This window comes from Rhipicephalus sanguineus, chromosome 4, assembly GCF_013339695.2.
Source record: "Rhipicephalus sanguineus isolate Rsan-2018 chromosome 4, BIME_Rsan_1.4, whole genome shotgun sequence".
NCBI lineage: Eukaryota > Metazoa > Arthropoda > Arachnida > Ixodida > Ixodidae > Rhipicephalus > Rhipicephalus sanguineus.
Genome location: NC_051179.1, coordinates 141,466,591 through 141,492,545, shown reverse-complemented (window position 1 = coordinate 141,492,545; position 25,955 = coordinate 141,466,591). Strand labels below are relative to the sequence as shown.

The window sequence follows — 25,955 nt, the reverse complement described above, 5'->3', positions numbered from 1 at the left end:
AAATTTCAGACGGGGGCGGGGACTTTTTCTTGTCACTCAGTGCATTGACACAGCATAAAAAGAAAACGGCTTTCGCCTTCAAGTCGTCTTAGGCGAATGCATCAGGAACCCTGTGATTTTTTTCGTAATATCTTTTGGTAAAACAGATAACGGGACCGCATCTACCGGTGTACCTTGGACATCGCGCATAGGGCACAGTTACCTAGCGCCATAAGAGAGAAAAATATTGAGCCTGGGGCGCACAATTTGCAGGTAATGTAGATTAGTCTTACTGCGAATGCAATGAAGATAAAGATATGGTAAACTGTATCTCGGCAACTGCAACTGAGGTATCACATTAAAGGTGCTGAAGCGGGTCTCAGAGCACACTGTTTTTAGAAAACTGCAGAATCAGTTGAAACGAAGTAGATGTTTGTGAGGCACTACCTTAGCACTTAGTGCACGCAGACTTCAATAGCTGATATTGTACCAACACGGACAGCGGCTTTAGATATCATGCAGCTTACGAAAACCTGTAACGAAATTACTGTGCGATATGCTGAAGCGCGAGGGTGCAGATGAGAATTCTGTAAAGCATGTGAGGTTGATTTAAAGAGGAAGCGGCATACCAATTGCATTAGAACGCCGGACATGCAAAAATGATTGGAGATGCACTGAATATTGAGGCACCGGTATTCTTCTTTCATCGTTGTTGTTCGCGGACAGATGCAGGAACATTTGAACGAAAAAGGACAAAATTAACGTTTATTTTTATTACATCCGTAACAGTTATGCTCACAACAGTGGACTGATGCATGCGGACCACATAGATCTACTATAGGTTCATGCAAAAGGTCCACAGAGGCTGGCACATGCTTGTCTAATGAACCTACCTTTTCCAGGCCTCAACTTCGTCACAGTGAAACTGAAACCACACCTTTTTACGTGAGCACTGTGCGAGATGTCCATACAGCTCGTACACTGCTCGTACAGTGGACAGAGAGAAGAGGGAGGGGAAGAGCGTCACTCCGGCAGGAACTCGTGCTTTACCGTAGAAAACAGCGCTACGAGACGGGACAAAGAAAGGGCACAAACACGGCGCTGACTATCAACCAAATGTGGTTGATAGTCAGCGCCGTGTTTGTGCCCTTTCTTTGTCCCGTCTCGTAGCGCTGTTTTCTACGTGAAGTCATGCACCAACCAGCCCAAATCAGTACCCTAGTGCTTTACCGATCGCCTGCTTTGCTATCGCCACCTTTACCGATGTTTTCCGCTCCAATCGAAACTTCCTTAGAAGGCGTGCGCCTTTTCCCCTCATTTGTCCAGCGGCTGTCTTTCTCGACAGCAGCCCTGCATTGATCGTCTCACTCCCCCTCTCTATACACCCGAAAACCGAAGCTGCCATGCTGCCGGCCACTTAGACACATGGCTAGCTCTTATGCGGGAACTTGTTTTGCCGCTGCCTAAGGTTATCAGCCTCATCCTTGCGCCTGTCTCCTCCACCTTCGGGCTTTCATAACTAAGTGACGCTCGAGCCATTCTCGCTTGCCGAGCGTCTTCACGGCGCCAGTGTGTGCGCATACGTACACAGGATCAACTCGTGCGTCACGCCGCTGAGCACATATCCCTTTCAGTCACGAATTATGAAGCACTGTCTGCAAATGCATCAAACTTCCATGGCATGATTTCAAGGCACTCAGTATTACATTTCAAGAAATAAAATGAAGGAATGTGTTGTTTGGTGTGAGTTACAGTAATTAAGGCTAATTAGCGTGTAATTAAATGTCTAATTATTCTGCAATCGGTCAGCTTCAATCCTTGCATAAAAGAAATCAGCTATTAGGAACAAAATGCATGCACAGTTTGTTTTTTGGTTGTATGCTTTTCGAGCGAAGAAAAAAAATACTCTTGACGTTGGTCTTGGAACGTCGCACGTCGAACGATCGTCGAACATGGTAGTGTCTCTAGTAAAGTGATCATCCGCAGAAATATACAGCATAATGAAGTTAAATAAGCGCTAGTTGTGCACTCAGGAAGCCTGAACGAATGTGCACACCAAGTTTCAGGTCACTTGAAGAAACACGCAGTGCGTGATGCGACTTCGAAGTTGATGTGTACATATGTACACACCGTGACTGAAAGGGATATTGTCAAGGACATTTGAACTACGAACAAGTTAGTGCTAGCTATAAGAGGTTATTTCTTTTTTTTGCCACTACGCTTGATGTCGGTACGATTTCCGTTACTCTCTTGGTGAAGGACCGAAACAATCTTTTGCAATCGCATAATTACCAATTTCGTATTTTGCTTTGCCGATTTAGGATGCAGTCCAAGTGTGTAATTTTCTCCCTGTGTTTCATATATTCACGACTGCATATGCAACAAACCTTCAGAAAGTTCTATGGCATGCAAACGCCGGAGCAAAAGCTATTTTATTAAAGCTTAGCACCACATAGATTTAAGCATGTGCACTGGGTACTCACACCTTAAGCCTATAGGTTCAAGCTTCCACCCCTACCCCCTGAAAAAGTTTCGCGCTACGCTCCTCTGTGCAATCCATAAGCTTCAGCGGGACATGCGTCCTGATAGGTTGCCAGCTAAGTTGCCGCTCTGCTAAGCTAAAGGATGCGGCCTCGATTCCCGGCCATGGTCGCCGCATTTAGACTGGGGCGAAGTTCAAGAAGACGGTGTGGTTAAGTTTAGGCGCATAGTAAAAGCTCCAGGTGATCAAAAGAAATGTGCAATAACGAACTGCTCCGTGGCTCATATTGCATGATGGTTTTAGCACGTGAATCCCAAGATTGAATGCATTTGAGTAAATAAATATTTAATGGCGGTTTAATCATGTCATCCTTGTGCACCTGAACGGCTGAGCCGTCAGGAATCAACACGGGAGACAATTTTGCCATTTTGCTAGTTTTTTTTCACTGCGATGACGATTATACGAACACTCGGGGCGCATTTTTGCCGCCGCCGTCGGCGTCGCCGTGAGGTTTCGCATAAAGTCCAAATTGCTAACATCACCCCACGTTTAGTATGTCCTAGGCGCGAGTCGAAGCATGCGATGACGGACGACAATCGCGACTCAAATAGAACAGAAACGCCGCCCCCCTCTGTCCCGGAGGGGGGCGCCGTTAGTCATGCATGAACTTCGGACTTCGATTTCGAGTGTGGTCGCCCGCGGTCGTTGTATCTGTACAGAGATCACCAAACGGCTTATACATTTGTACGTGCTGCGTTCAAATCGAAAAGTTTGCATTGAAGCCACAGACGGCACGAAGGCCGCTTCGCTAGCTCCAGCGGCTGCATTTCCTCGAGCCAGCTTCTGGGTTACGAACGCCGGTCGCGTGGTGAAGGAGCGAGCTGCTAACTTTACTTTGCATAGAATTTTAATTTGTTGCTGTCACATTTATTGCGCGCTCAGTAGGTCCCCCTTCATTCATTTGGAATAATCGAGCCCTCGTGGTGTGTTTGGAAAGCGTGCTCGTCTCGCATCTGGAACGCTTCTGTTTTCCAACTCGACTCAAATGTTCACAATTTTCTTTTATGCTGCATTGGTTGAACTTGTTTGCGGAAGCTGCTCCGAAAACTTCGGCGTCCATACGAGCATGCTTTGACCTGCTTAACGTTTGCGTTCATCGCCATTTTTCGCTCACGGTCAAATCCACTGACGACGCCACCGTATTTTCTGCGACACTAGCTCCTCAACGCTATCGCGCTAGAATGTCGCCGTGGTGAGGATTCCAACCTCTGCACCACAACCACTCTTCGAGCCCTGTAGCAGAGCGCGCTAACCACTGTGCCAACGTTATCCGTCACTGTGGCCTAGTAGTCATGGTGCTCAACTGCTGACCCGAAGGTCGCGCGTCGAATCCAGGCCGCGGCGGCCGCATTTTTCATGGAGGCGGAAATGCTTCAGGCCCGCGTACTTAGATTTACGTACACGTTAAAGAACCCCAGCTGCTCAAAATTTCTGGAGCCCTCCACTTCGGCATCCCTCATAAGCATAACGTGGTTTCGGGACGTTAAACCTCAACAATTATTATTACTGTACGAAAGTTGCAGCAGGCGATAGTGATCAATACCTTCCGGGCTGTGGACTTGGTTGAGTTCTGCGGTTGGCAGGCGATTGAGTAGACGGCTGGTCATAGGAGTGGGGCTATTGCGTCGGCACTAAGCGCTCTTATCGTTCAAGGTTCGAGCGTCAACGTCAGCGGGCCAGACAGCAAAGCGCGGCCTGAGGTGTCAGTTCACAGCCGACGAAGTACGAGACCTTCTCACCGAAGCAAAACGTTCAAAGCGAGCTGCTGCAGTGAACAACCTGAACCACCCAAGTCCCTGACAACGCGAAAAGCAGGGCTGGTGGCCGCGAAGTGGGCACGGTCAGCCGCAACGGCTAAAGAGAGGTGCCGTACTGATCGTCGAGCGGTCGCTAGAAGCAGCAATTTTGCGATATCGCGCACGGCAGGAATTACCAATGACAACTGCGCAAATAAGACAGAGAGACAAATCTATGCGTGACACTCAGCGACAAGTAATACTCCTCCATTTACAAGTCTTAGGAATTGCTCACGTGCCCCTTGGAATCTTTAGTTTCTTCGGTATCCACGTTTACAACCACATCTAGCATAAGAGCTCTCCGGTAACTACACTTTCACCTTTCCAGTAAATGGCCCGACCACTGAAAAGTGTATGACTCGGTTAGAGGCATCGACAAGTTTTCATGCTATATCGGTTATGTAGGTATGCTAGAATAGCATTTACCCCAGGCCCGTAGCCAGGGGGCGGGGGGCCGAAATTTTGATGACACATGGTGTTTTATCGAAAAGAAATAATGAAAATAGGCGTTTTTCTCAAATAGTCAAGGTTTTCAGCAAGTGGGCCCTCCCCCCCCCCCCCCCCGAAAAAAAATCCTGGCTACGGGCCTGATTTACCCTAAGAAGTACGTGCCAAGCACAATGTTCCAAATGCTTCATGAGGCCTGTCTTCTCGTAAATGTAGATTTTTATAAAAGAATGTGCACTGGGTCCGGGGTAAAGGGCGGGACCCGGCCTGCGTCAAAATCGTACGATGAAGGCCGGGCAAAGGTGGAAACGTTAGGGGAAAAAATATCTGAGCATGAGCCGTTTTTTTTTCTTTGAGCTATATATATATATATATATATATATATATATATATATATATATATATATATATATATATATATATATATATATATATATATATATATTATAGTCACGGCACGATGACCGCGTTGTCTTAAGACACTGAAAACCCATTCATGCACTAACGGTTTCAAGAGGGGACCGCTTTTCATCATAGTTCATTTTGAAGTGTTTCCGCTGAACTGGCTTTTTCCCGGTAACGTATGCATTCACTCTCTAACAGGTAGGAGAGACATCTCCACGACTGCACACGGCCGAAGGCCGCCATGACAACACAGGGCCCCGATGTTTCCCTCCTGTTGCTCCTGCATAGGGGGCCATCCGAGTGCGACTCTGTGACGGATCCGCACTACATGTGTGGAAGCCTAGGGTGAGGGTTCTTTTTTATTTTCCTTTTTCTTTGGTATTTATTTAAAAGTCAATAAGAAATGGGCAGCGTAAGAATATGGCGAGGCTGCAAATTTGCCTATCAGTACAACAGTACAAGATGCTTCGCACGTACAACACATGGTCCACTAGCTATGCATCTGTGTCGACACAGTTGATCTCACGTTATTTCCACGAGGCAGGAATACCTTCAGTGGTCCTCATTGATACGAGCTGTGAACATTGGGAATTAGTAAAAAAAAACACTTGTTTGCCACGTGTTATGTGCGCTCGCGCGTGTTTCGGCACATGGACGGCAAAAGATTTACGCTAAAATTTCTAAAGCTGTGGTTTGGAAGATGTAGATGCCTCGATAAGGGTAGGTTAGGCAGTGAAGTGCCATAATGCCGGTGAATTGTTGAACCACAACCGAAATAGCGTGTCTGTTTGGCCTATACAAGATATAGAAATCACGTTTAGACACAAAAAAGGACAACATGTTTCGCTTCTATTGGATATATGCATGTTGGAAAACGTTTCCTTTTCTGGAACGCATTTTTCGTGCAGCAGTCACAGGTCTCGCAGTCTCCTCTTTTTAAATTTTCTTACACTGCGTTTCTCCGAAAATGATTCATAATGAACAACCAAGTGTACGCTAGTTCTAATACACTACGTGCCTGGGCCAAAGTACAAGAGAATTCTTTAAGGGCTGGGACATTTATTGCCGTTCTACTTGCTCACAAGGACTTTCCAGAGAGAGAATAATAACAGACATGAGAGCGCAGAACACCCGTGTACCCAATGAGTGAAATTCAGTAAACAATTTTCTACTTAACTGCTTTAATGTATCTCTTGACATTGTTGATGCCAAGTCCTAGAGAAATGGAAGCCGTGTGCATGTATGGCTGCAGTAATAAAACCAGCTTTACGTTATATATATATATATATATATATATATATATATATATATATATATATATATATATATATATATATATATATATATATATATATTGTAACGCGGCGCTGGAAGAGCGCGAAAGAAGAACGAAGAAGAAGAACGGGCGCGAGGGATTTGGTGCTCGGCATCATCGGATCGTCCCTTGTCTTTTGCCTGCTGCTTCATTGACCTCATTGTAAATAAACCCATATCATCCGTAACAGTTTTGGTGGACTGGTGCGGGGTAACCGACGCCCTGGACAACACTGTCGCAGACGACCTTCGAAGAAGCCGACGCCTAGCCGGACTACCTCCGGAACACACCGACATGACCGACGCCCGCGAAGGCACGTCCGATCGCTCCCGACAAGTCACGGTCGCCGCCGGATGTCACCACCCCGTCGTGCTGCTGCGGAATATCCCCCGACACCACAACGTCCTCCTGCAGACTACTACGAGACGTCACGACGTGCGCCTGCGGAGTACCACCCAACTCCGCGAGCCTCTGCTACCACTAATTTGAACCGTGACGTGCCAATATGCTACACGTGCGGCCTCCGAGGGCATATCTCGCGCTTCTGTAGCCGCCAGCCGCGAGCGCCGCGTTTCTCGGCATACCCGGCTCGTGTACACGAAACCTCGACATCTCCATCTATCGTTAGCCCTCTACGACAGCAGTGGCCTAACAGATTGCGTGACGAGTCCCCAGCATCCGAGCGAAGCCTTACGCCGCCTTCGAGACGACCACGCCGTTCGCCGTCCCCGCGTCGTCGGTCGCCTTCTCCTCCCCAGCTGGGAAACTAGCTGGTGCGACCGATGGAGGTGCGGTCGCGGGACGGTCCGATTCGCCAATTCCTCCTTCTGCTGTGATGTTGAAGAACAAAGTGCGTGTCTGTATAGACGGTGTAAACACTGTAGCTCTTGTAGATACTGGTGCGACTATTTCGGTGATGAGCCTTCATTTTAAAAATCACTTTTTAGGACATAAGGTTATGTTTGCGTGGGATCGCAATGAAACTTTTCGTGGAGTTGGAGGAGAAATGTTGCGCCCCGTTGGTGTTTGTTCGGCTTTAGTAACGATTGGAGGACAAAGTTTTAGAGCAGAATTCATTGTATTGGCGCAAGCAACTCATAGTGTTATCTTAGGGATAGACCTCCTGCGAGAATGTGGCGCTACACTTGACTGTGGGACTGGGGAAATTATTCTCCAAAGCACGTTGCCAACTGCCGTAATTGACGATTTTCGGGCTCAACCCGGCGACGTTCTTTCGTTGTCAGAAGATGCGTTGATCCCTGGTCATTCAGCCATGTTTATTCCCGTGTGCTCTTCTCGTGTCCTGTTGGGATCCTGCAGCGGCCTAGTGGAACCAGATCATACCAACGCACTTAAGAAGAATGTGCTGGTCCCTCGGTCGTTTATTCAAGTTATCGACGGACGTGCTCTCTTGTGGACAGTTAACGCTTCTGCAGAGTCTGTCTGTCTGCCAGCCGGATTCAAATTGGGAACGTTTGAGGAGATGGCCACAATTAACGTCCGGACGGTTGAAGGGTCCCGAGACATCCATCCACCCACTCCTGACTACTCAGCCGACTGGCGGCGCATGATAAACAAGTCGCTGTCTTCTACTGAGCTAGATGTTCTTCAAGAGGTACTCGCCAGGTACGCGCCAGTCTTTCATTTTGCTCAAAGCGATCATTGTTTTACGCTGCCAAACTCCCGTATGCACCACCGTATCAACACGAGAGATTCTACACCGATACGCCAGAAGCCTTACCGCGTATCCCCTTCGGAAAGGAAAGTGATCGCCGAACAGGTCAACGACATGCTGCAGAAGGGCGTTATTCAGGAGTCATGCAGCCCCTGGGCAGCTCCGGTTATACTCGTAAAAAAGAAAGACAACTCATGGAGATTTTGTGTCGACTACCGCCGCCTTAACGCCGTCACGAAGAAAGACGTGTATCCTTTACCACGCATCGACGATGCTGTTGATTGCCTGCACTCCGCCTCGTACTTTTCATCCGTCGACCTCCGGTCTGGGTACTGGCAGATACCAATGCATCCGTCTGACAGAGAAAAGACTGCTTTCGTTACGCCCGACGGTTTATTTGAGTTTAACGTTATGCCGTTTGGCTTATGTAACGCTCCAGCAACCTTCGAGCGATTGATGGACTCCATACTTCGCGGTCTCAAATGGGAGATTTGTATGTGTTATCTCGATGACGTCATTATTTTCGGCAGGACTTTCCACGAGCATAACCAGCGGCTCAGCGTTGTTCTCAGTTGTATCAAACAAGCTGGTCTTATTTTAAACTCCAAGAAGTGCCACTTTGGTGAGCGCCAAGCCGTTGTTCTTGGATATCTAGTCGACCAGCACGGCATACGACCAGATCCCAACAAGATCACTGCAGTCCGCAACTTCAAGCCACCAAAGACGGTGAAGGACCTTCGTAGCTTCCTGGGCCTTTGTTCTTATTTTCGCCGGTTTATTAAAAACTTCGCCCAGCTAGCTCATCCACTGACAGACTTGCTTCGAAAGGACACCCCCTACCGGTGGACCGCTGAGCATGAGGCTGCTTTCGAACAGTTGAAGTTTTTGCTCACTTCTGGGCCCCTTCTGCATCACTTGGACCCGGAGGCACTTACAGAACTGCATACCGATGCAAGTGGCGTGGGCGTTGGTGCCGTCCTCGTGACGCTAACACGGTGCCGTCCTCGTCTTCATCACGGACGCCAACACGTCGTTGCGTATGCAAGTCGTGCTCTGACAAAGGCTGAAAGCAATTATACTGTAAGAGAACTGGACTACCTCGCAGTTGTTTTCGCCATACACAAGTTCAGACCTTATTTGTACGGCCGACATTTCAAGATCGTAACCGACCATCATTCCCTATGTTGGCTTGTCGGATTACGTGACCCAGCCGGCCGGTTGGCTCGTTGGTCCTTGCGGCTTCAGGAATATAACTTTTCTGTTGCCTACAAGAGTGGGCGATGCCATGCCGACGCGGATTGCTTATCTCGTCTACCATCTCCAACTACAAGCACCGATGACGACGATTTCGACAATTACCTTGCGACGGTCTCCTTGGACTTTCCGAGTATGGACATCTTCAGTCAGGAGCAGCTGCGCGACCCATCACTGAGACCAATTATTGATGCGACCAACAGATCTCGACACTCAATGCAATTTGTGATTCGTGACGGTGTTTTGTACCGCAAGAATTACTCAAGCAATGGTGCCCCACTGCTTCTAGTCGTCCCAGAACGCTTGCGCCTTGCGGTGTTCCGAGCAATGCACGACGACATTACGTCTGGGTACCTTGGATTTGCTCGGACGCTTCATCGCATCCGACAGCGGTTCTACTGGCCTCGACTGTGGAAGACGACGAAGCACTACGTCGCCAGTTGTGATGTATGCCAACGCCACAAGCAACCGACTGCTCTTCCTGCAGGTACACTGCAACAAGTTACGCCACCGACTTCGCCTTTCGAAAAAGCCGGCATAGATTTGCTCGGCCCTTTCCCGAAGTCTTCCACCGGACGCCGCTGGATTATCGTCTGCGTGGATTATCTAACACGTTACACTGTGACGATGGCACTTGCTTCAGCCACCTCATCTGATGTGTCCTGGTTCCTACTGCATTCGATTATCCTCCGTCACGGAGCTCCCCGTGTGGTAATAAGTGATCGTGGCCGGCAGTTCACCGCTGACGTTGTCGAAGAACTACTACGGCTCTATGGGTCCCACTATCGGCATTCCACGCCTTACCACCCGCAAACCAACGGGCTAACTGAGCGTACCAATCGTACCATCATAAACATGCTTTCAATGTATGTCTCAGCGGATCATAAGAACTGGGATGCCGTACTACCTTTCATAACGTATGCCTTTAACACCGCCAAACACGAAGTAACAGGTTATACACCTTTCTTTCTGCTCTACGCTGGCCATCCTCAAAGTTTCCTCGACACCGTGCTTCCTTTCTCGACCAACGAAAACGCAAGTGTCGCGCAGACCTTGTGTCGCGCTGAAGAAGCACGTCGACTGGCCCGGCTCAGAACTCTCTCGTCCCGTTCCCGTGCTAAGGCCCGTTACGACGCAAGACATTTGCCAGTCACCTTTGCAACAGGTGATCTCGTATGGTTGTGGACACCACTAAGAAAGCAGGGACTTTGCCAAAAGCTTCTTTCTAAGTACACCGGTCCATTCGTCGTCGTTAAAGGTTTGAGCGACGTCACCTACGTCATCGCAAAAGTGACAGCTGGCAACCGCCGTTCACGCAAGACGCAACTTGTCCATGTTGCACGACTGAAGCCCTGCACTCAGCGAGCCCTCTGACTTGCTCGGTGAGCTTCGTCTTGCCCCGAGGAAAATGTAACGCGGCGCTGGAAGAGCGCGAAAGAAGAACGAAGAAGAAGAACGGGCGCGAGGGATTTGGTGCTCGGCATCATCGGATCGTCCCTTGTCTTTTGCCTGCCGCTTCATTGACCTCATTGTAAATAAACCCATATCATCCGTAACAGTTTATCTGTATGTATGTATGTATGCATAAACTCACGCTCCTTGGCTCTAGTGAATAGTAAGTAATGTGAAGTATAAAACAAAATTACATTAATTCGCAACGTTTCAACCGGGGACCGGACTCTTGATCACCGCTCCCTGCTTGAAACGTCGAGAATAAATGCCTCTTTTGTTTTTTGCCTTTCTACGTGCGTCTGCACTTAATAGCGCTTATATATGTATTCGCAATGCCCATAGACTGTTGCGCCACCGAGCGGAATTCAGGAGCGTCCTCTCGAGGAGGGTTAGTAGACGACAAAATGGCGGCACTATGCAGTCGCTCCCTTGTTCGGCTGTGCTAGCCTCAGTGTTAACGCATTGGCAAGAAAGGAACACTACGACTTTGCATGTTCCCTGCATCAGTGAACAAACCGGGCCCTCCGTGACACGAGAAATCTGATTCGTTCTTGCGAGACGCGAAGTTTTCGTGAAAATACGTGGCAACTCGCGCTTTCAATGCTAGCCCACAGTGTACACATACTATCAGCTTCGCGAGGCTTTCTGTAGCCACGTAGGTAAGTTAAATGTTATCGTCTGACATATTCAGTTGAAGCTCACCCTGTTTTACTTGCATATATAATTGGTCAGTGTTTCTTGTAGTGCATGAGTCCCATAACACTGTACGCGGGAGGGAGGTGGCGCGGGCTCGCGATGTGCTCATGTATAACTGAGCGATCTCAAGATGGCGATACATTAAAATAGGGCCTCTATCCTTTGTCAGCAAAGCGCTGTTACGAATCGTGCGAGCGACGTTTCAATCATTCGAGGACGTGTCTGCTCGACGCCTTTCGTGGAGCGAACGCTTTCCATCCACGCCGTCCTTCGCCAGTGTGTTAGGTTTCATAGCCACCGCTGCGCCGCTTGTTTTTGTACGTTTGTTGATAGGTGGCAGCACACTGCAAGCGATTTGCTTGTTGACCGGTCTGAGAGCAAGATGCTGATGTTCTCCATGTGTTCTCCGCGCCCAGACGTCTCTCTAATTGTAAACGTGGTGACGCGGAGTGGTCGAAGTCGTTCAGCGGAGGAAATTCTTCAGATTGCTTTCAGCAGTGATGTTGAAAGAAACCATCTTGACGATGAGGCTTTTTCACTGGACGTAGAAGACTGTGAAAGCACCGAGAGTGACAGCGACGATGAACCACCAGCTGCTAACTCACGAGGAGCGAGTTGCACTTCACGTCCCCTCGTGCGTTAATGTTCTTTCACGCTCGTAAGTCACTTTGATTGTATTTAATGTATAATATCCTTGAGCGAGATCGAAATAAAAGCATAGTTCCTCTTGTGCATTGCATGTATCACAATTATTGTGGATATTATGGAGCGCCGCATGCCGCCAACACGCTCGAGCTCGACCAGCGAAGCGAAATGGTTAGAGCGATGGAGCGTGCAGTCACGGCCACAATCCACGCCTCTCGGCGAACTTCTTCGACGTTGCGAAAAGCATACGTGTGCATTCTTTTCGATATTCATGTTTCGATCGTGCTGACCGAAACTGCAACCTGCGAGTGAAGTACACACGGCTAGAGTCTCAGCATGGCTGTGACACAAGCGCTACTGAATGGCATGTTAAATGCTTGTGTTCCGTTGAAGACGCAACTCCGCGTTTCCGACTGCGCAAGTAATGACTACGGGGTGTTATCACAGAACACTTTTATGTTTGCAAGCCATCATCACGCGCAGCACTGCAGTGTGGCGCTACTCGCTGGCGGCCTACTACTGCGGCAAATCCGTCAGGCAGGCTCGGTACGTACTACCTCGGAGTGCCGTTCAGCTCATACGTCAATTCTAGTTCATACATGTTTATGTAGCACGCACAGGATTTCGCAAAGCATCGTTATGCACGGTAACAGAGCTGAAATATAACCTTTCACTTCGCAGCAAATAATTAGGTGGCGAGTACTTAGCACTTTCCGTGGTTTGGGAAGGTATTTTAGTCTCATATCCATTTCAGCGCAGCTCATGACTTCATCCGGTGAAAGTGGCACGGTCCGTACGTCCGCACGTCCTATCTGTTCCTATGCTAGCAAACGGGTTGACCCTCCACCTGGCGCCATCTTGAAAAGCACGGCGCGCCACCTATAGTTCGTGGGCATTGCGAATACTGTGAGGAACAGAGACAGAGAGAACGCCCGATCCTGGGCCAGCTGTTCTATTGTCTGACCTCTTCTTCCTCTGCCTCTACCCGCTAGCTGTCCCCGCGCGCCAGAGCCCCGGTGTCGATCTTCGTCCTCACACTCGGCCATGACTGCGAGCGCGCGCAACTGCCGACAGTGTCTCTGGTGGGCGGCTCTGGCTGCATCGCGGTGGCCGGTCTCGGCCACGCTTTGACTTGGCTGGTGCATCTGCCGTCTTGGCTTGTGGGTCTGGTGGGCGACCCTGGCTAAATCGCAAAAAACATGCTTCCGGCGGCCGGCTTTGGCTTTGTCTCGGAGGTAACGGCGGATGTGGCATGCCCGGGGACGGATGCCGGAACAGCATCCTCGGATCCTCCTCGGATGCCGGAACAGCATCCGAGGAGGCACCGTAGCTGGCAAGGTGTCTCGGTGCTTCTGTTCTGTTAAAACCCCATGATTGTAAACACCGGGAAAACGGTCAGGACATTCGTCAGGAACCTTCGGCGGTTTTGTTGTAATTGAAATATTCCCTTCTACTGCCGAATCCTCCACGCTGACAACGGGGCGCTCGCTCTCCTCGTTTTCATTGACGCCCGATGTCTCTGGAAGCGGTCTAGGTGACTCTTCGGGTGCCGCGGTTGTGAAGTACAGCGCACGTTTCTTCGTGGCTGATATTCCGTCAGCAGGCAGTGGGAATAGCGACGGGGCAACTTTCATGCGCTCGTCCCGGGAAACCTTCTCGCTGAACGCCTGCGTGTTGGACACATTGCACTCCATCCCGTCAAACCGTTGATGGTCTGTAGTCAGGTACTGCCAGCGTCTTCCTTTCAGAACGGCTGCTCTCACCATTCCACACAGGCATGTCCTGGAATCTTCCAGATGGGTGCATCGGGTAAACGTGGTCGCCACTACATGCTTGGTTTCATTCAAAGCAAGGTGGCCATCTGCGCATTCGGGCAATGAATGCGCTTGAAGTTGCGGATGCTCAGATGGCTCTCCGCACACATTAGTAATCGCCTTCGATTCGTCCAGCTTCTGGATTGACATCGTGCCGAGTCCAAGAGGAGCCGTCACGTTCGGGTTACCAAGGGAAGATGAGTTTGGGGCACGCGTTATCAAGTGCTGTGGAGAGAATGTTGTCTCGACTTGTGGTGGTAAGCTGCACTGCACAGTAGCAGCCTCGAGGTGGTGCCCATTCAGAGCTCCATCCTCGGTAGCGGTGAGGTTGGTCTGGGCGGTGGCAGCGAGGTGGTAGTCAATCGGTCCAAAGGCAGCTTTGAGCCTAGTGCTCCACTCGGCCCAGGATTGCTGCCTTACGCCTTCGTACCTGTGCCACGCCGCGGCACCGTTTCGAAGGCGGTCGATGGCCACGCACCAGTTCTGCTGATCCGTCCAGCACTCGCGAGCTCCGATTGCGTTCACGGTCGCCACCCAGTCGTCGGCGTCGTTCTGGAAGCCGTGTAACTCCGGTAATTCGCGGACAGCCAGCGATGGTGGGGCGGCAGCCAAAAATCTGGAGTATGCCGACGCCAAGGAGCCCAGTTGAGATGCGAGCTGCGTCAGGGCACACCGGAGCTCTCTACGGCTCTGGACTGAACTGGATTCAAGGCCTTGTGAGGCAGCTGCAGCAAACAGAGCATTCATTGCGCACAGTGATGGTATAGCGTCGGGATACAGCTCGGAGCATCGTGATATCAAGGCGTTTATCTCGACGCGGAGGTGTGCGATGGCACGCAACAGCTCCGCGGCGCTGTCGGATGAGGCGCACAATGAGCCAGGATTCACGTCCACGGAGCATGCGGTGGTAGCAGTACTCCCGACGGCAACATCCACGTCCAAGGAAGCCTGAACGGCGTCCCTTGGGTGCTCACGCGTTGGAAGAATCCCGGGCACGGGATGCGTGTCACGGGAAGCGTACGCGACGTTCCCAAACGACAAGAGCCCGTGCACATTCTCAGCCGAAAGTAGTAGTACGGTTCCTGAAAGGGCGTACGCTGGAACCACCGAAGAGGTATGGACGCCGTCCGCGGATGATTCGATGAGTAGCGGCAGCAGCGGTCGAGTCGTGGAGTCCATGATCGAGGAAGCGTGGACGGCATTCCTTGGATGGAGAGACCCGCGCTGCCGACGACCATCGAGGACACGTGGCTTCAGCTTCAAGGTTCGATTCGCGTCGTAGGCTGCGCCATTGTGAGGAACGGAGACAGAGACAACGCCCGATCCTGGGCCAGCTGTTCTATTGTCTGACCTCTTCTTCCTCTGCCTCTACCCGCTAGCTGTCCCCGCGCGCCAGAGCCCCGGTGTCGATCTTCGTCCTCACAATATATATATACTATATATATATATATATATATATATATATATATATATATATATATATATATATATATATATCTATTTGCTCAAGCCCTGACGAAGACTGGTTGGTTGTGTCTCTGCTCTTCCCAAGTACGTTTGGCCCATTGGAAAAGCTTCTGTAGTATATATGATGTATCCACACACACACACACACACACCACACACACACACACAACACACACACACACACACACACACACACACACACACATATATATATAAAGGAAAGGTGGGGACTCTTAAGGGCTCGTTTTCGTTTGTTAGACACAATATTAATGAGAATTAACAGACAATAATGCCAAGGAATGTATAGGGGGAGTTACCTGTAGTATGTAGAATATAAATGTGAAGAAAGTAAAGTGGACGGAACGATAACTTGCCGCCGGCAGGGACCGAACCTGCGACCTTCGAATAACGCGTCCGATGCTCTACCACTGAGCTTCGGCGGCATATATATATATATATATATATATATATATATATATATATATATATATATATATATATATATATATATATTCTTTGACGTGTTTTACGTAGTGGACTGTGGTTCCGTATCATAATGCGCCAGAACATTCTGTAAAGGTCTTCATGTTGATGCACCTCGGTGCTGGTGTTTTAACTGCGGAGCAGTTTTAAGGAAACCGCGCTGTGTCGTCTCCTGTCTCGCGTTGGCATCACGCAGGTTACCACGTTGGGCACATATAAGCCGAGCAGGCTGTACGTTTTGCAACGCCAGCACTTTTCTTGGCCGTTAATACTAGCGTCGCCGAAGGGCGAATTCATCTGTCCGAGCCAGCAATCGGCGGCGAAACGCTTGCGTAGGGAGGTTGACACATATCTACGGAAGAGAGAAGCGCAGGCGAAACGCCAGCGTCGGGAGTTCGACGCACCGCGCTCGGAGCAGCAAACAGTAGGAAAGCAGTAGAAAGGAGACCATAGAGCAGAAAATGTATACTTGCAAACATAAGAGGTTATCACAAGAAAAGTCCATAAAATGACAACAAATATCTTATACCCACACGGACAGAACAGAAAAGAGCAGATAAACACAACTAAAGAACACAAAACAACAGTATAGATATGATGAACCCAAGATAGACGAAAGGTAAACGCAAGGGAAACACAGGCGAATCAATGCTCAGCAGTTCGTACAGCTTTCACTTGGTGTGGACCTGGCTTTGGTTTTTTTTCTTTTCAGTATGTCACCCAAGCCTTAAGCAGACTATTCAACGCGTAGTGCCTTAAGCAGTAGTGCCTTAAGCAGGCACTACTGCGCTGTGTACTTTATGTCTGCTAATATCAACGCGCTGAATAAACTCGATATATCAACGCAATTCAGCGCGTCCTTTAGCACCTTCTTACGCTACTCAATTTACCGCGCAATATGGTCCACCTCATAATGGCGTGCGACAGAACACCCCACAACTTGTCGTTCGCGCTTCGCGCTATTTCGCGAACAAGTGCTCGATCTGAGTGGCAGTGTAAGTGAACGCTGCGTATGTTGATACATCATCGGCTTCTCTTCAAAACGTGCCTTGAAACAAATCAAAGAAAACAGTTCCATTTCGATCAGCTAGGTACGTCACGCAGCAGCTGTGGAGTGAAGCGGTTCCAGACAGCTTGGCGAAGCCACGACTCGCTTTTCAAGTAGTAGGGGCCGCTGATATGCATAGAGACACTGTTTTGCAAAGACTCACGTAAGGCGAAGAAGTACTACATGAACAATGTTGTGTACGCATGCGCAAATATCGCAGCAAAACGTATGAAGGAAACTCGATTAAAGAGTAGTGTTCAAATGTCAAGTTATACGTAAGGGTCAAATGTTATTGTCAAGATAATAGTAATGCCGCTATGTTTACAAGTACAAATTCGTTTCTTTATTATGGCGGCTTTTATTCTGTCAAGTGCTGCAGCTTGATATCATGTCTAAAAACAACCGAGGCGACCAAACAACAATTTCACATCCTGCGTTCGCGCCAATGCAGTCGAAGGATACAAGGCGTGGTGCCCTTAATGCCTTTGGGCGCTATGCATATGGTACACTTTTAGCGAAATGCTTCAACAGCAAATAATGAAGGGTATCAGCGAAACAGCTGCCCGCTTGTATGGCCTCTTAACAAGAAAGAAAGGCGACAAGTGTCACAGTCAATCGTTGCTGCTTCCTACAGATAGTGAACGTGATCTGCAGCAATCCGCCTCACACTGGTCACACTCCGGTGAATTTCAAGTGTCTCTGCAAATGCGCACAGTGTGCTAACCTAGCGGTGGTTTATTTTTTCGCTCTTTTTGTAATAAATGTATGTTCGAAGTGAGCGCTCGTTGTTTTTGTTCTTTGTGTCTGATATCCTCCTCCTTCAACACTGCACAGATATTTCATCGCGAAGAAGCTGTATCATGCGCCTGTCACCGAATTCTTGCCGACTGAGTAGCCGTTGAAGGTGCCCGTTAGCGGCAGGGGCATTCATTGCATGCGGACGCAAACAATTTGAAATTGTGCGGCTGAGACAGCGGGAGCTCATACAGCGTCGCTGAACTCCCCAGAGACTTCGGCAGAGTGGACGATGCGACAAGCAGGTAGTTCGTTTGTTGATGGGTGATGCTTCGAAGGTTATAGGCAACTCCTATGCTACGCCTACTTAATCTAACGCACTTTGTACAACGAGAAGGCGACGCGGGCGGTGGTAGCATTCTGCTTCAGGGTTATATAAAGGGCAGCAAAAATAAGCTTGAAGGAAGAAGGGCAGATGGGTGTATAGGTTCTCGTCTCCTATTCATCACGCTCCAGCCCTCAAGTATAATGCAATTCCGATGTCCCGAACCACCACCTTTATATTTAATAAGCTGACTCCTACATATTGTGATGGAAGACCCGCCACGGTGGTCTAGTGGTTGTGGTTCGAACGCTGACCCAAAAGTGGCGGGATCTGAGTTTGGCCGCGGCGGCCGCATTTCGATGGAGCCGAAATGCTCGAGGCCCGTGCACAGGGAGGCATTATGATAGATTTCAAGGAGTGCAAGAAAGGGCTCAAGAGAAAAGAAAGGGGCAACACAAAAGCCGACTAACAGCTAAAAGGGCGCACTGTCGCAGGAAAAACTTGGAGGACGCTTGAGCTCCGCCTTGAAGAGTAGGCTGCGATAGCCTAATCGGGCCCCGTGCGCATCGCCTTTCCAAATGCTAGCCTAGATTCAGTTCTCGGTGCTTGCCTCAACCGTGCCGTAAGGAGACGAACGACTGTGCGCGTAACATTGGCTGTTTCAAAGTATCCTAAAATGCCTACTGCAAATACAGTACTTAAGTGCCCACTACGCCATAATTATTCCTTTTGTTAATCAGCGAAGGGCCCACAACGCGCGCGTAAGGCAACACGCGATCCTACGCAGCTGCTCACTTTGTTGATGGTATTGCTGCTGATGATGATTAACTATGTCTGAGCGCTTTGTAATGGGTGAGTCTTTCAAACACACACTCGTTGCGCAATTCACAAGGTTTGACGCCTGGCACGATTCTACGCTTCTGCCACGCAATATTACGGTCGCTAAGGGGACTTATTCCACTACGTGACATTCATATAGTGTTTCTTTCTGAAGCAGTTTCAAGAAATGGCGTGGCTCTGTGGTGCAACACCTGCTTGCGACGCAGACAGCCTGGGGTCGATTCTCAATCGAACCCGAAGATTTCGAATATTTATTTTTTTTTTGCATCTTTCTCGATTTTTCGGTCACGGACAAGATGATTTTTTTGCTCACAACCAACTATCGCTTTAAAACAAAGCGGAGACAAAACTTACGTGCGCACGTCACCGGTATAGAAGCGCCACATGGGAATCAAGTACGTCCGGGTCTATGTGGCGACTGATAAAGTGTTCAGGCGTTTCACGTCTTCTTCATCTAGGTGAACCGAAGGCTGGCTCACGCGAGTGCTTTCGCTACATTCGATATGCCAGGCCCAGGCAAATAACGTGTTTCTTCATTCTTCACCTGACAGCGCCTCTTGCAGCGCAGCATTTTCGGAGTCACAGCCATAATCAACGAGTCACCCATTAATCCATCAAAATGGATTATTATTCAACTAAATATTTAACGGCACAATCCTTGTTCTGCAGGCGATAAGCTTCGTCTGCCCTTCCTTCCACAATGCGACCAAACGTTTAAAAAAATGGGGGGGAAATAGACCGCGCACAGCACATCTGCGTTCCAAGCAAAGCACACAGACTTACCCTTTCGGCAAAGCTGCTACGCTGATGTTTAACAGAAGGGCGAAGCGGCCATTCGATCGGCGATTTGCTGAACAGCGTCGTCAGGACGTCGTTTGTTACAGACGAGCACGTCGGTCGACAGAAAGAGCAAGGTACAGCTACGACATGTGCGTGCGCCGACGTCGATGCCTTGAGCATAAGAGCGCCACCGCCGCGAAAACCAGAACTTTCACAGACGACGCGAGCGACGTCACACAGCTTCGTGAGGGGCTCGGACTCACAACACTCCGGCGGAATTCGAAAGCGTGCGTATATCGTACGCGACCGACGCCGGAGAAAACTGTCGTAATGCAAAAAGATCTAGCAGTGATGAATCGCAATGCGCATTTCTCGAGCATTGTTTTAACAATCGCGTGCTCGAGCTCTGTCATTTCATGCTACAGAACGGAAATGGCAAGCTATGCCCACAACTGTAGAAGCTCTTTATAGCTATCTCAATTATGGCTTTCCTCCATCTGAAAGCAATTGAAACTGCATTGCGGCCAGAGATTGGCGAGCCCAGGCTGCCTCCTTCAATAAAAGAACGGAGCCATACCTGACTCGCTTGCCGTATTCACAATGACCTAGCTGCATTGCAGACATGCCGCTATCTTTCACTGCACCTCGGCAAAAAAGGTTGGTCTGCGTGCTTGCAGGTAATCCGCAAGTTATAATGTGGGCTACCTTCTTAACACAAGTTTTCCTGGTCTTTTGAAGAAGGCCGAAATCAGAGCATCGAGGCAGCGGCCCTACATTCACTGATTGATTGGCGAGAAACTGAAGGGGCGCGTACTGTCGTGTTTTCAGGGTAGCTCGCGCTTTGTGAAGGTTGGTATAGTCATGAGCACAGCACAACGTAGGAACGAGCCAGGGTTTCGTTCGTAATGTATTTACTAGTGAGAAAGAAACGGCATGAGGATCTCTGTACACATAACGACTGACTGACATACTATAACGCGTGGCTGTTCTGAAAAACAAAATCATTTGCCACTGTTACCTTTGAGGTCGTCTTCGTATTGCGACCACTGCGACCTCTAGATTGAATTAAATTAGTAGTCACGCAACAAGCACAGGTCTTATTCTAACTTCACGTTATATTCCAAAAGTACATGGTAACATTGAACATCCCTTATAGTCTACAGTGAGACAAATAACGAACGTCACGCCGTTCTGATAAGCGACTCGTAGTCTGACAACCCTTTTCACTGAGTGTGAGGATCTACATGACGAAATGGTTCTTTCACTTCCTGACAATTTCCTAATGATTCCAGAGAAGCCGTTGCGAGCGTGGCTGTCGCAGCTTAATAATTGTCTCGACCGTGTTCTAATCTTCCGTTACCTGCTATCTTAACCTTTATGGTCCCATCACTAACATCTGAATATCACTCAGATGCCTGTTTTCCATTTAGCGTGTTTTGAATTTACTGAGCAGTGTTGCCGTTTATGCTTCAGTAAACTTACACTAACTATGCTACTAAGATTGTTTTTAATGCGTGCATTGTTTTCATTGGGCTCTAGTATGCCTATCCCCGCCATTTTCTTCGGGTTCGTGGTCCTAGTCAAGCCCGTGCAGACGTTTTTTACCTCGGCCTTTAGCATCCTGAATGACGGAATGTTTCAATCAATAAAGTTTTCTAAGTGTCACGCCTGTCGTAGGAGCAACAAATTACAACCCGGGGGCACGCATAAGAATGTAATCTTGTGATTTAAATACTTTAGGCAACGCACTCGTGACCCAGTTTTTATACTGCTGCATCAATGTACTACGTCGACATTCCGCGGAACACCTCTGCTCTAACACATAAAAACCTCACATCAATGGAATCTACGGCGCTACGCAGACTCCAGACAAATACCTACACCAGCTTACGCAGGCTGCATGTATTCTGCCCCACAGCATACAGACATATAAGTTCGTGGTGCGGGACCACACCAACTATGTTTCACATTACGTGAGAGTGTACACTGCACAATGAAGGACACCACGACACGAACAACACAAAGAAGCAAAGGGAGGCAGTGCTGTTCAGCTCGGCCTTCGATGATCAGCTTTGGCTGGTTCAACGGGCAGAGATGATGGCAGAGGACAGCGGAGCCCCGGAATAGGGGCCACGGCCATTTGCAATGCCCCATCTTATGTGAAAATAAAGTTTTCTTCTCTCTGTCTCTCTCCCCGAAAAACAAACGTATCTAAGGCAGAGGTGCGTGCGCTATTCTCGGCTCAGGAAACATTCATCTTTACGGATGAGAGCTGCGCGCTATTGTCGGTTACAGGAGATCTGAAGGAATCAAGACAACAAAAACAAGTCATATTTATGCAATATGCTAAACGCCGTCAGAGTTTCAGTGCAATTACAAAAAGAGAAAAGCTGTGTATTTAGCGAGATATATCCTACCTTCTCGGTATACAGTGTGACTCTCGGCACATCAGAACATAATGGGTGCCTCGCCGTCACGAAGCGCACGGATTTCCCCTCCTATATTTCTCACTTCATCTGGTTATTGCAATAGCAGTTATATAGACACTCTCGTCGGCTCTGTGCCGTCGCCGTCATGTTGCATATATATATTATATATATATATATATATATTATGTATATATATGTATATATATATATATATATATATATATATATATATATATATATATATATATCCACAAAGAGATATAACTCAAACGAAACAGTTTCAGAAGCGTGCCGTCGCCGTCATGTGCATATATATATATATATATATATATGTGTGTGGTGTGGTGTGTGTGTGTGTGGTGTGTGTGTGTGTGTGTGTGTGTGTGTGTGGTACCCACAAAGAAATATAACTCAAACCGACAACAGTTTTCAGAAGCGTGCGACTACGGAGTCGAACCTGCGAGACAACTAAGCCAGGCAGCATACGCCAAACAGCCTAATAACGGCGAGCTATTTCTATTTACAATTTACCGCTCGCGGTACGCATAACTCGGAGGTGCTTCAGCGTGTTCACTATCACCGCGGAGATGAGGCGAAGGTCGTCGCCCCGCCTCGTGTTTTCGGCCGGAGTTGGGATGCGCGCGCGCCTCCTAACCACTGTACTTTGGCCTACAGGGCCAAAGTACAGGTATTCTTCCATTCTCAGGATTCCGGACCAGTTGTACGCGGCACCATTTCTCGGTAGGGAAATACGCGATAGGGAATATTTGATTGGAAGATACGCGAAAAAAAAACGTATCTGACTAAAAAAATATTAGCTATCAAAATTTACTCCTGGATCTATACAGCAAATACCCACTGTAATTTTGTGGCAAAACTGCGGGATCGGACTACGAAGGCGCATATGTTCCAGGGATACTTAAACACCGCCTATGAGCTATATGGGCCGGATTGCAGTGTATTAAATGCATCGCCAACTATCTTGCCAGCAAATCTTACACACTTTTGCCACGCAACTAGAATTTTAACAGAATATTCCAGTGGAAGTAAGCCTTATAGAACCTGTGGTGGACTTTGATGACTAGTGTTCTTTCGTGAGATATGGATTAATTTTTTCCCCTATTTGCCATTGAGTTGCTGCAGGGCGCTCTTACCGCCGTTGAGAGATGCACATGTCTTCTGGTTACGATCAGACGCGTTACCTCATCGACATTTTTTTCTCGCAAGGCCGGCAGCTTGACGTAACACCACTACCTTCACTAGCTTCCAAAGCTAACGTCGCACATTTGGTTCTATCGTCGGGAATGGCTATGGCTCATATTCCATCAAGGCATCAGCCACTCCTTTACAGAGTCTATGTTATGTAATCTCACTAGAATGCTGTCTGACGAAAGTTCACAGCCTGTTCTCCCATGCGCCACGAATACGCGACGCTTGTAGCACCACTGCCGGCGTTCCCCAGAGCGCAGGCTCCCCAATAAGCCGGAATTTGCCAACACAGCGGATATACTGCACAGCAGTAGTCTCGTGCGCTGTATTGTAGACGTATTGTAACACCGTGTTAAGGAGCAGTGCTCTACTTTGCTATCGCTTTAGACACGTGGTCGTCGAATGACAGATTTATTTATTTATTTATTTAGTTATTTATTTATATTTATTTATTTATTTATTTATTTATTTATTTATTTATTTATTTATTTATTTATTTATTTATTTATTTATTTATTTATTTATTAAGGCGAAAGCCTTAGATACTTCACCAAACGCCGAAATTGACCGGTGTCCCACGTCGGCGTCTTCATGACTGATGCAAAAAATCCTGCCCTGCGGAACTACAAGCCCTTTGCGGATTTCTGCGCCGGTCCGGGTGCCACACCAAGAGAATCTGCAAGATACTTCAAAGTGAATGGTGGCGCCAGGCCAGACTGTTCAAGATTTCTTAGGACTAAGTGCTGTGACGGGAATACACGCCCCAACCAGCGCATGTTTCGTGAGTTGTAGAACGACAGACAAAACCACGGATTTCCTGTGGAATATGTTCGCCGTTCGCACCCAAAAGGAGCAAAGCGGCAGCCTGCCGAAGGGAAGCTCTTGGCCCTAGGGGACGTCACCGTGGATGCCCAACAGGGAAAGACACTGCGTTTAGGACCAAAGTTCTACCTGGAAACAGGCATGAAGACGGTTGGGAAACATGCTTACGTTCGGGTTGTGTCTGCCAAACTCTCAGAAGATGAAAAGTCGCGATGTGTGTCAGACTGCGTCGATATAGTTGCTAGTAGTGGGTCGTCTAAGAGACAGAGGAAACGGTTTCATTCCCTGGTTAAATATTTATGTGACGAACGATTACGCGCAGTCCAATCGGACAAAGAAGGCTTCTTTGTTGTCTTGCCTGAGGAACTTTACGCCGAGAAAGCCCGAGATTCAGTTTTGAAGAATTTTCGGCCTGTCAAGGTCAATCCCGTCCCTAGTTAAACGAAAGGCAGCGGCGTTTCTGTTAGAATCGAATTTGGAACGCCTTGCGAAGAAGGTGAAAAGTTCTGAGCTATCGGTACTTGAGATCTTCTTTGCGGCCAAAACTCACAAACCTGGTGTTCCTTTCAGGGCAATTGTGCGCGAGCATAACACGTGACAACTGGTTGTTTCCACGTACCTTAACAAACATTTGTCTGTACTGATTGTGACAGATCCGTATTTTGTTCCAAACTCAGATCAAATCGCTAGGTACCAATTGAATGATAACCCAGGAACATGTTCCGGGTTCAGCGTTGATGTTGAAGATTTGTTTTTTTCTCTTCCACATGGTGCACTCATGCAATATGTTAAGGAATGCATCGAAAACAATGACGAGCCTCTTTTCCAAGATGTTTCCGGTATCTCTACAGGGCCATTTCTGGAACTCCTGTCTTTCTACCTAAAGAATACGTACATTGTCTCGGAAGGGCAAACATTTATGCAGAAGAATGGCGTTTGTATAGGTGCAAAGGTGGCTCCCGTGCTGAGTAACATTTTTTTTTCTTAGCAAGGTTCACAAGAGAGTAGAGGATGAATTAGCTGGTAATTGTATCCGCATATTTAGGTACGTTGATGATTTTCCTTGTCATTGTCAAGTCCCCCGGGCCAGAAACAGTGCAATATGTGCTTGATATTTTCAGAAAAAATGGGTCGGGACTCAATTTCACGCATGAACTTCCAGAGCATCAGAAACTGCGTTATTTAGATCTGGAACTAACTTTTCAACAAGACCACCTATGCTGGCAGTATACACCCAGGAGCCAGAAGCCTCTGCTGAGCTACAAGTCATGTCACTCCAAACTTGCAAAAAACGGCGTGGTCTCTGGCTGCCTAGGAATGGCAGTAAAGAAGCCTTGTGCTCACAAGATGAGTACTACTCTGGAGACCCAGGTGCATCGCTGCAAGGAAGCCGGTTTCAAAGACTCGGTTCTTGTAGAATGTGTGAGTAGATTAATGAGAAAATTGAAACCGTCGAAACACGACCTAGAGAAGCGCAGTAATATGGATGACCGTAATCGAACGGTAGCCTAATGCCTTACGTGCATTCTCTTTCCCATAGGTTTTGGAAAGTAGGCGCCAGGTATGGCGTTAATGTGCTGTTCCCTGCTCCTAATAACGTGGGCAAGGTGGGAGCCGCAGTTCAAAGGAAGATAGAGGCATCGGGAAGAAGCTCAGGCTGCCCAATAAAACATGTTATCAAGTTTGTTCTGTGCAAAATCGCTGTTGTGTACCAGATACCTTTGTCATGCGGCCGTTCATACATAGGGCAAACAGGCCGGTGCATTAATGTGAGCTTCTTGAGCACAAGCATTTCTT

General features: G+C 48.3%; 1 protein-coding gene across 9 annotated transcripts in view; it reads right to left on the bottom strand.

Moving 5' to 3' along the window:
• LOC119390758 (monocarboxylate transporter 12) overlaps window positions 1–19,893 on the bottom strand; it is a 42,725-nt gene extending 22,832 nt beyond the window's left edge. For 5 of the 9 annotated variants that reach the window (XM_049414919.1, XM_037658458.2, XM_037658460.2 and 2 more), the window contains exon 1: window positions 19,702–19,807. Coding sequence is in view for 2 of the 9 variants with exons in the window: in XM_037658447.2 (XP_037514375.1) it covers window positions 19,702–19,878 (177 nt within the window). In the remaining 7 variants the exon portion in view is untranslated. Of the gene's footprint in view, window positions 1–19,272; window positions 19,635–19,701 lie in introns of those variants that run through there. The other 4 variants (XM_037658447.2, XM_037658448.2, XM_049414918.1 and 1 more) reach the window with 3 other exon arrangements.
• Between the last annotated feature and the right edge of the window lie 6,062 nt (window positions 19,894–25,955).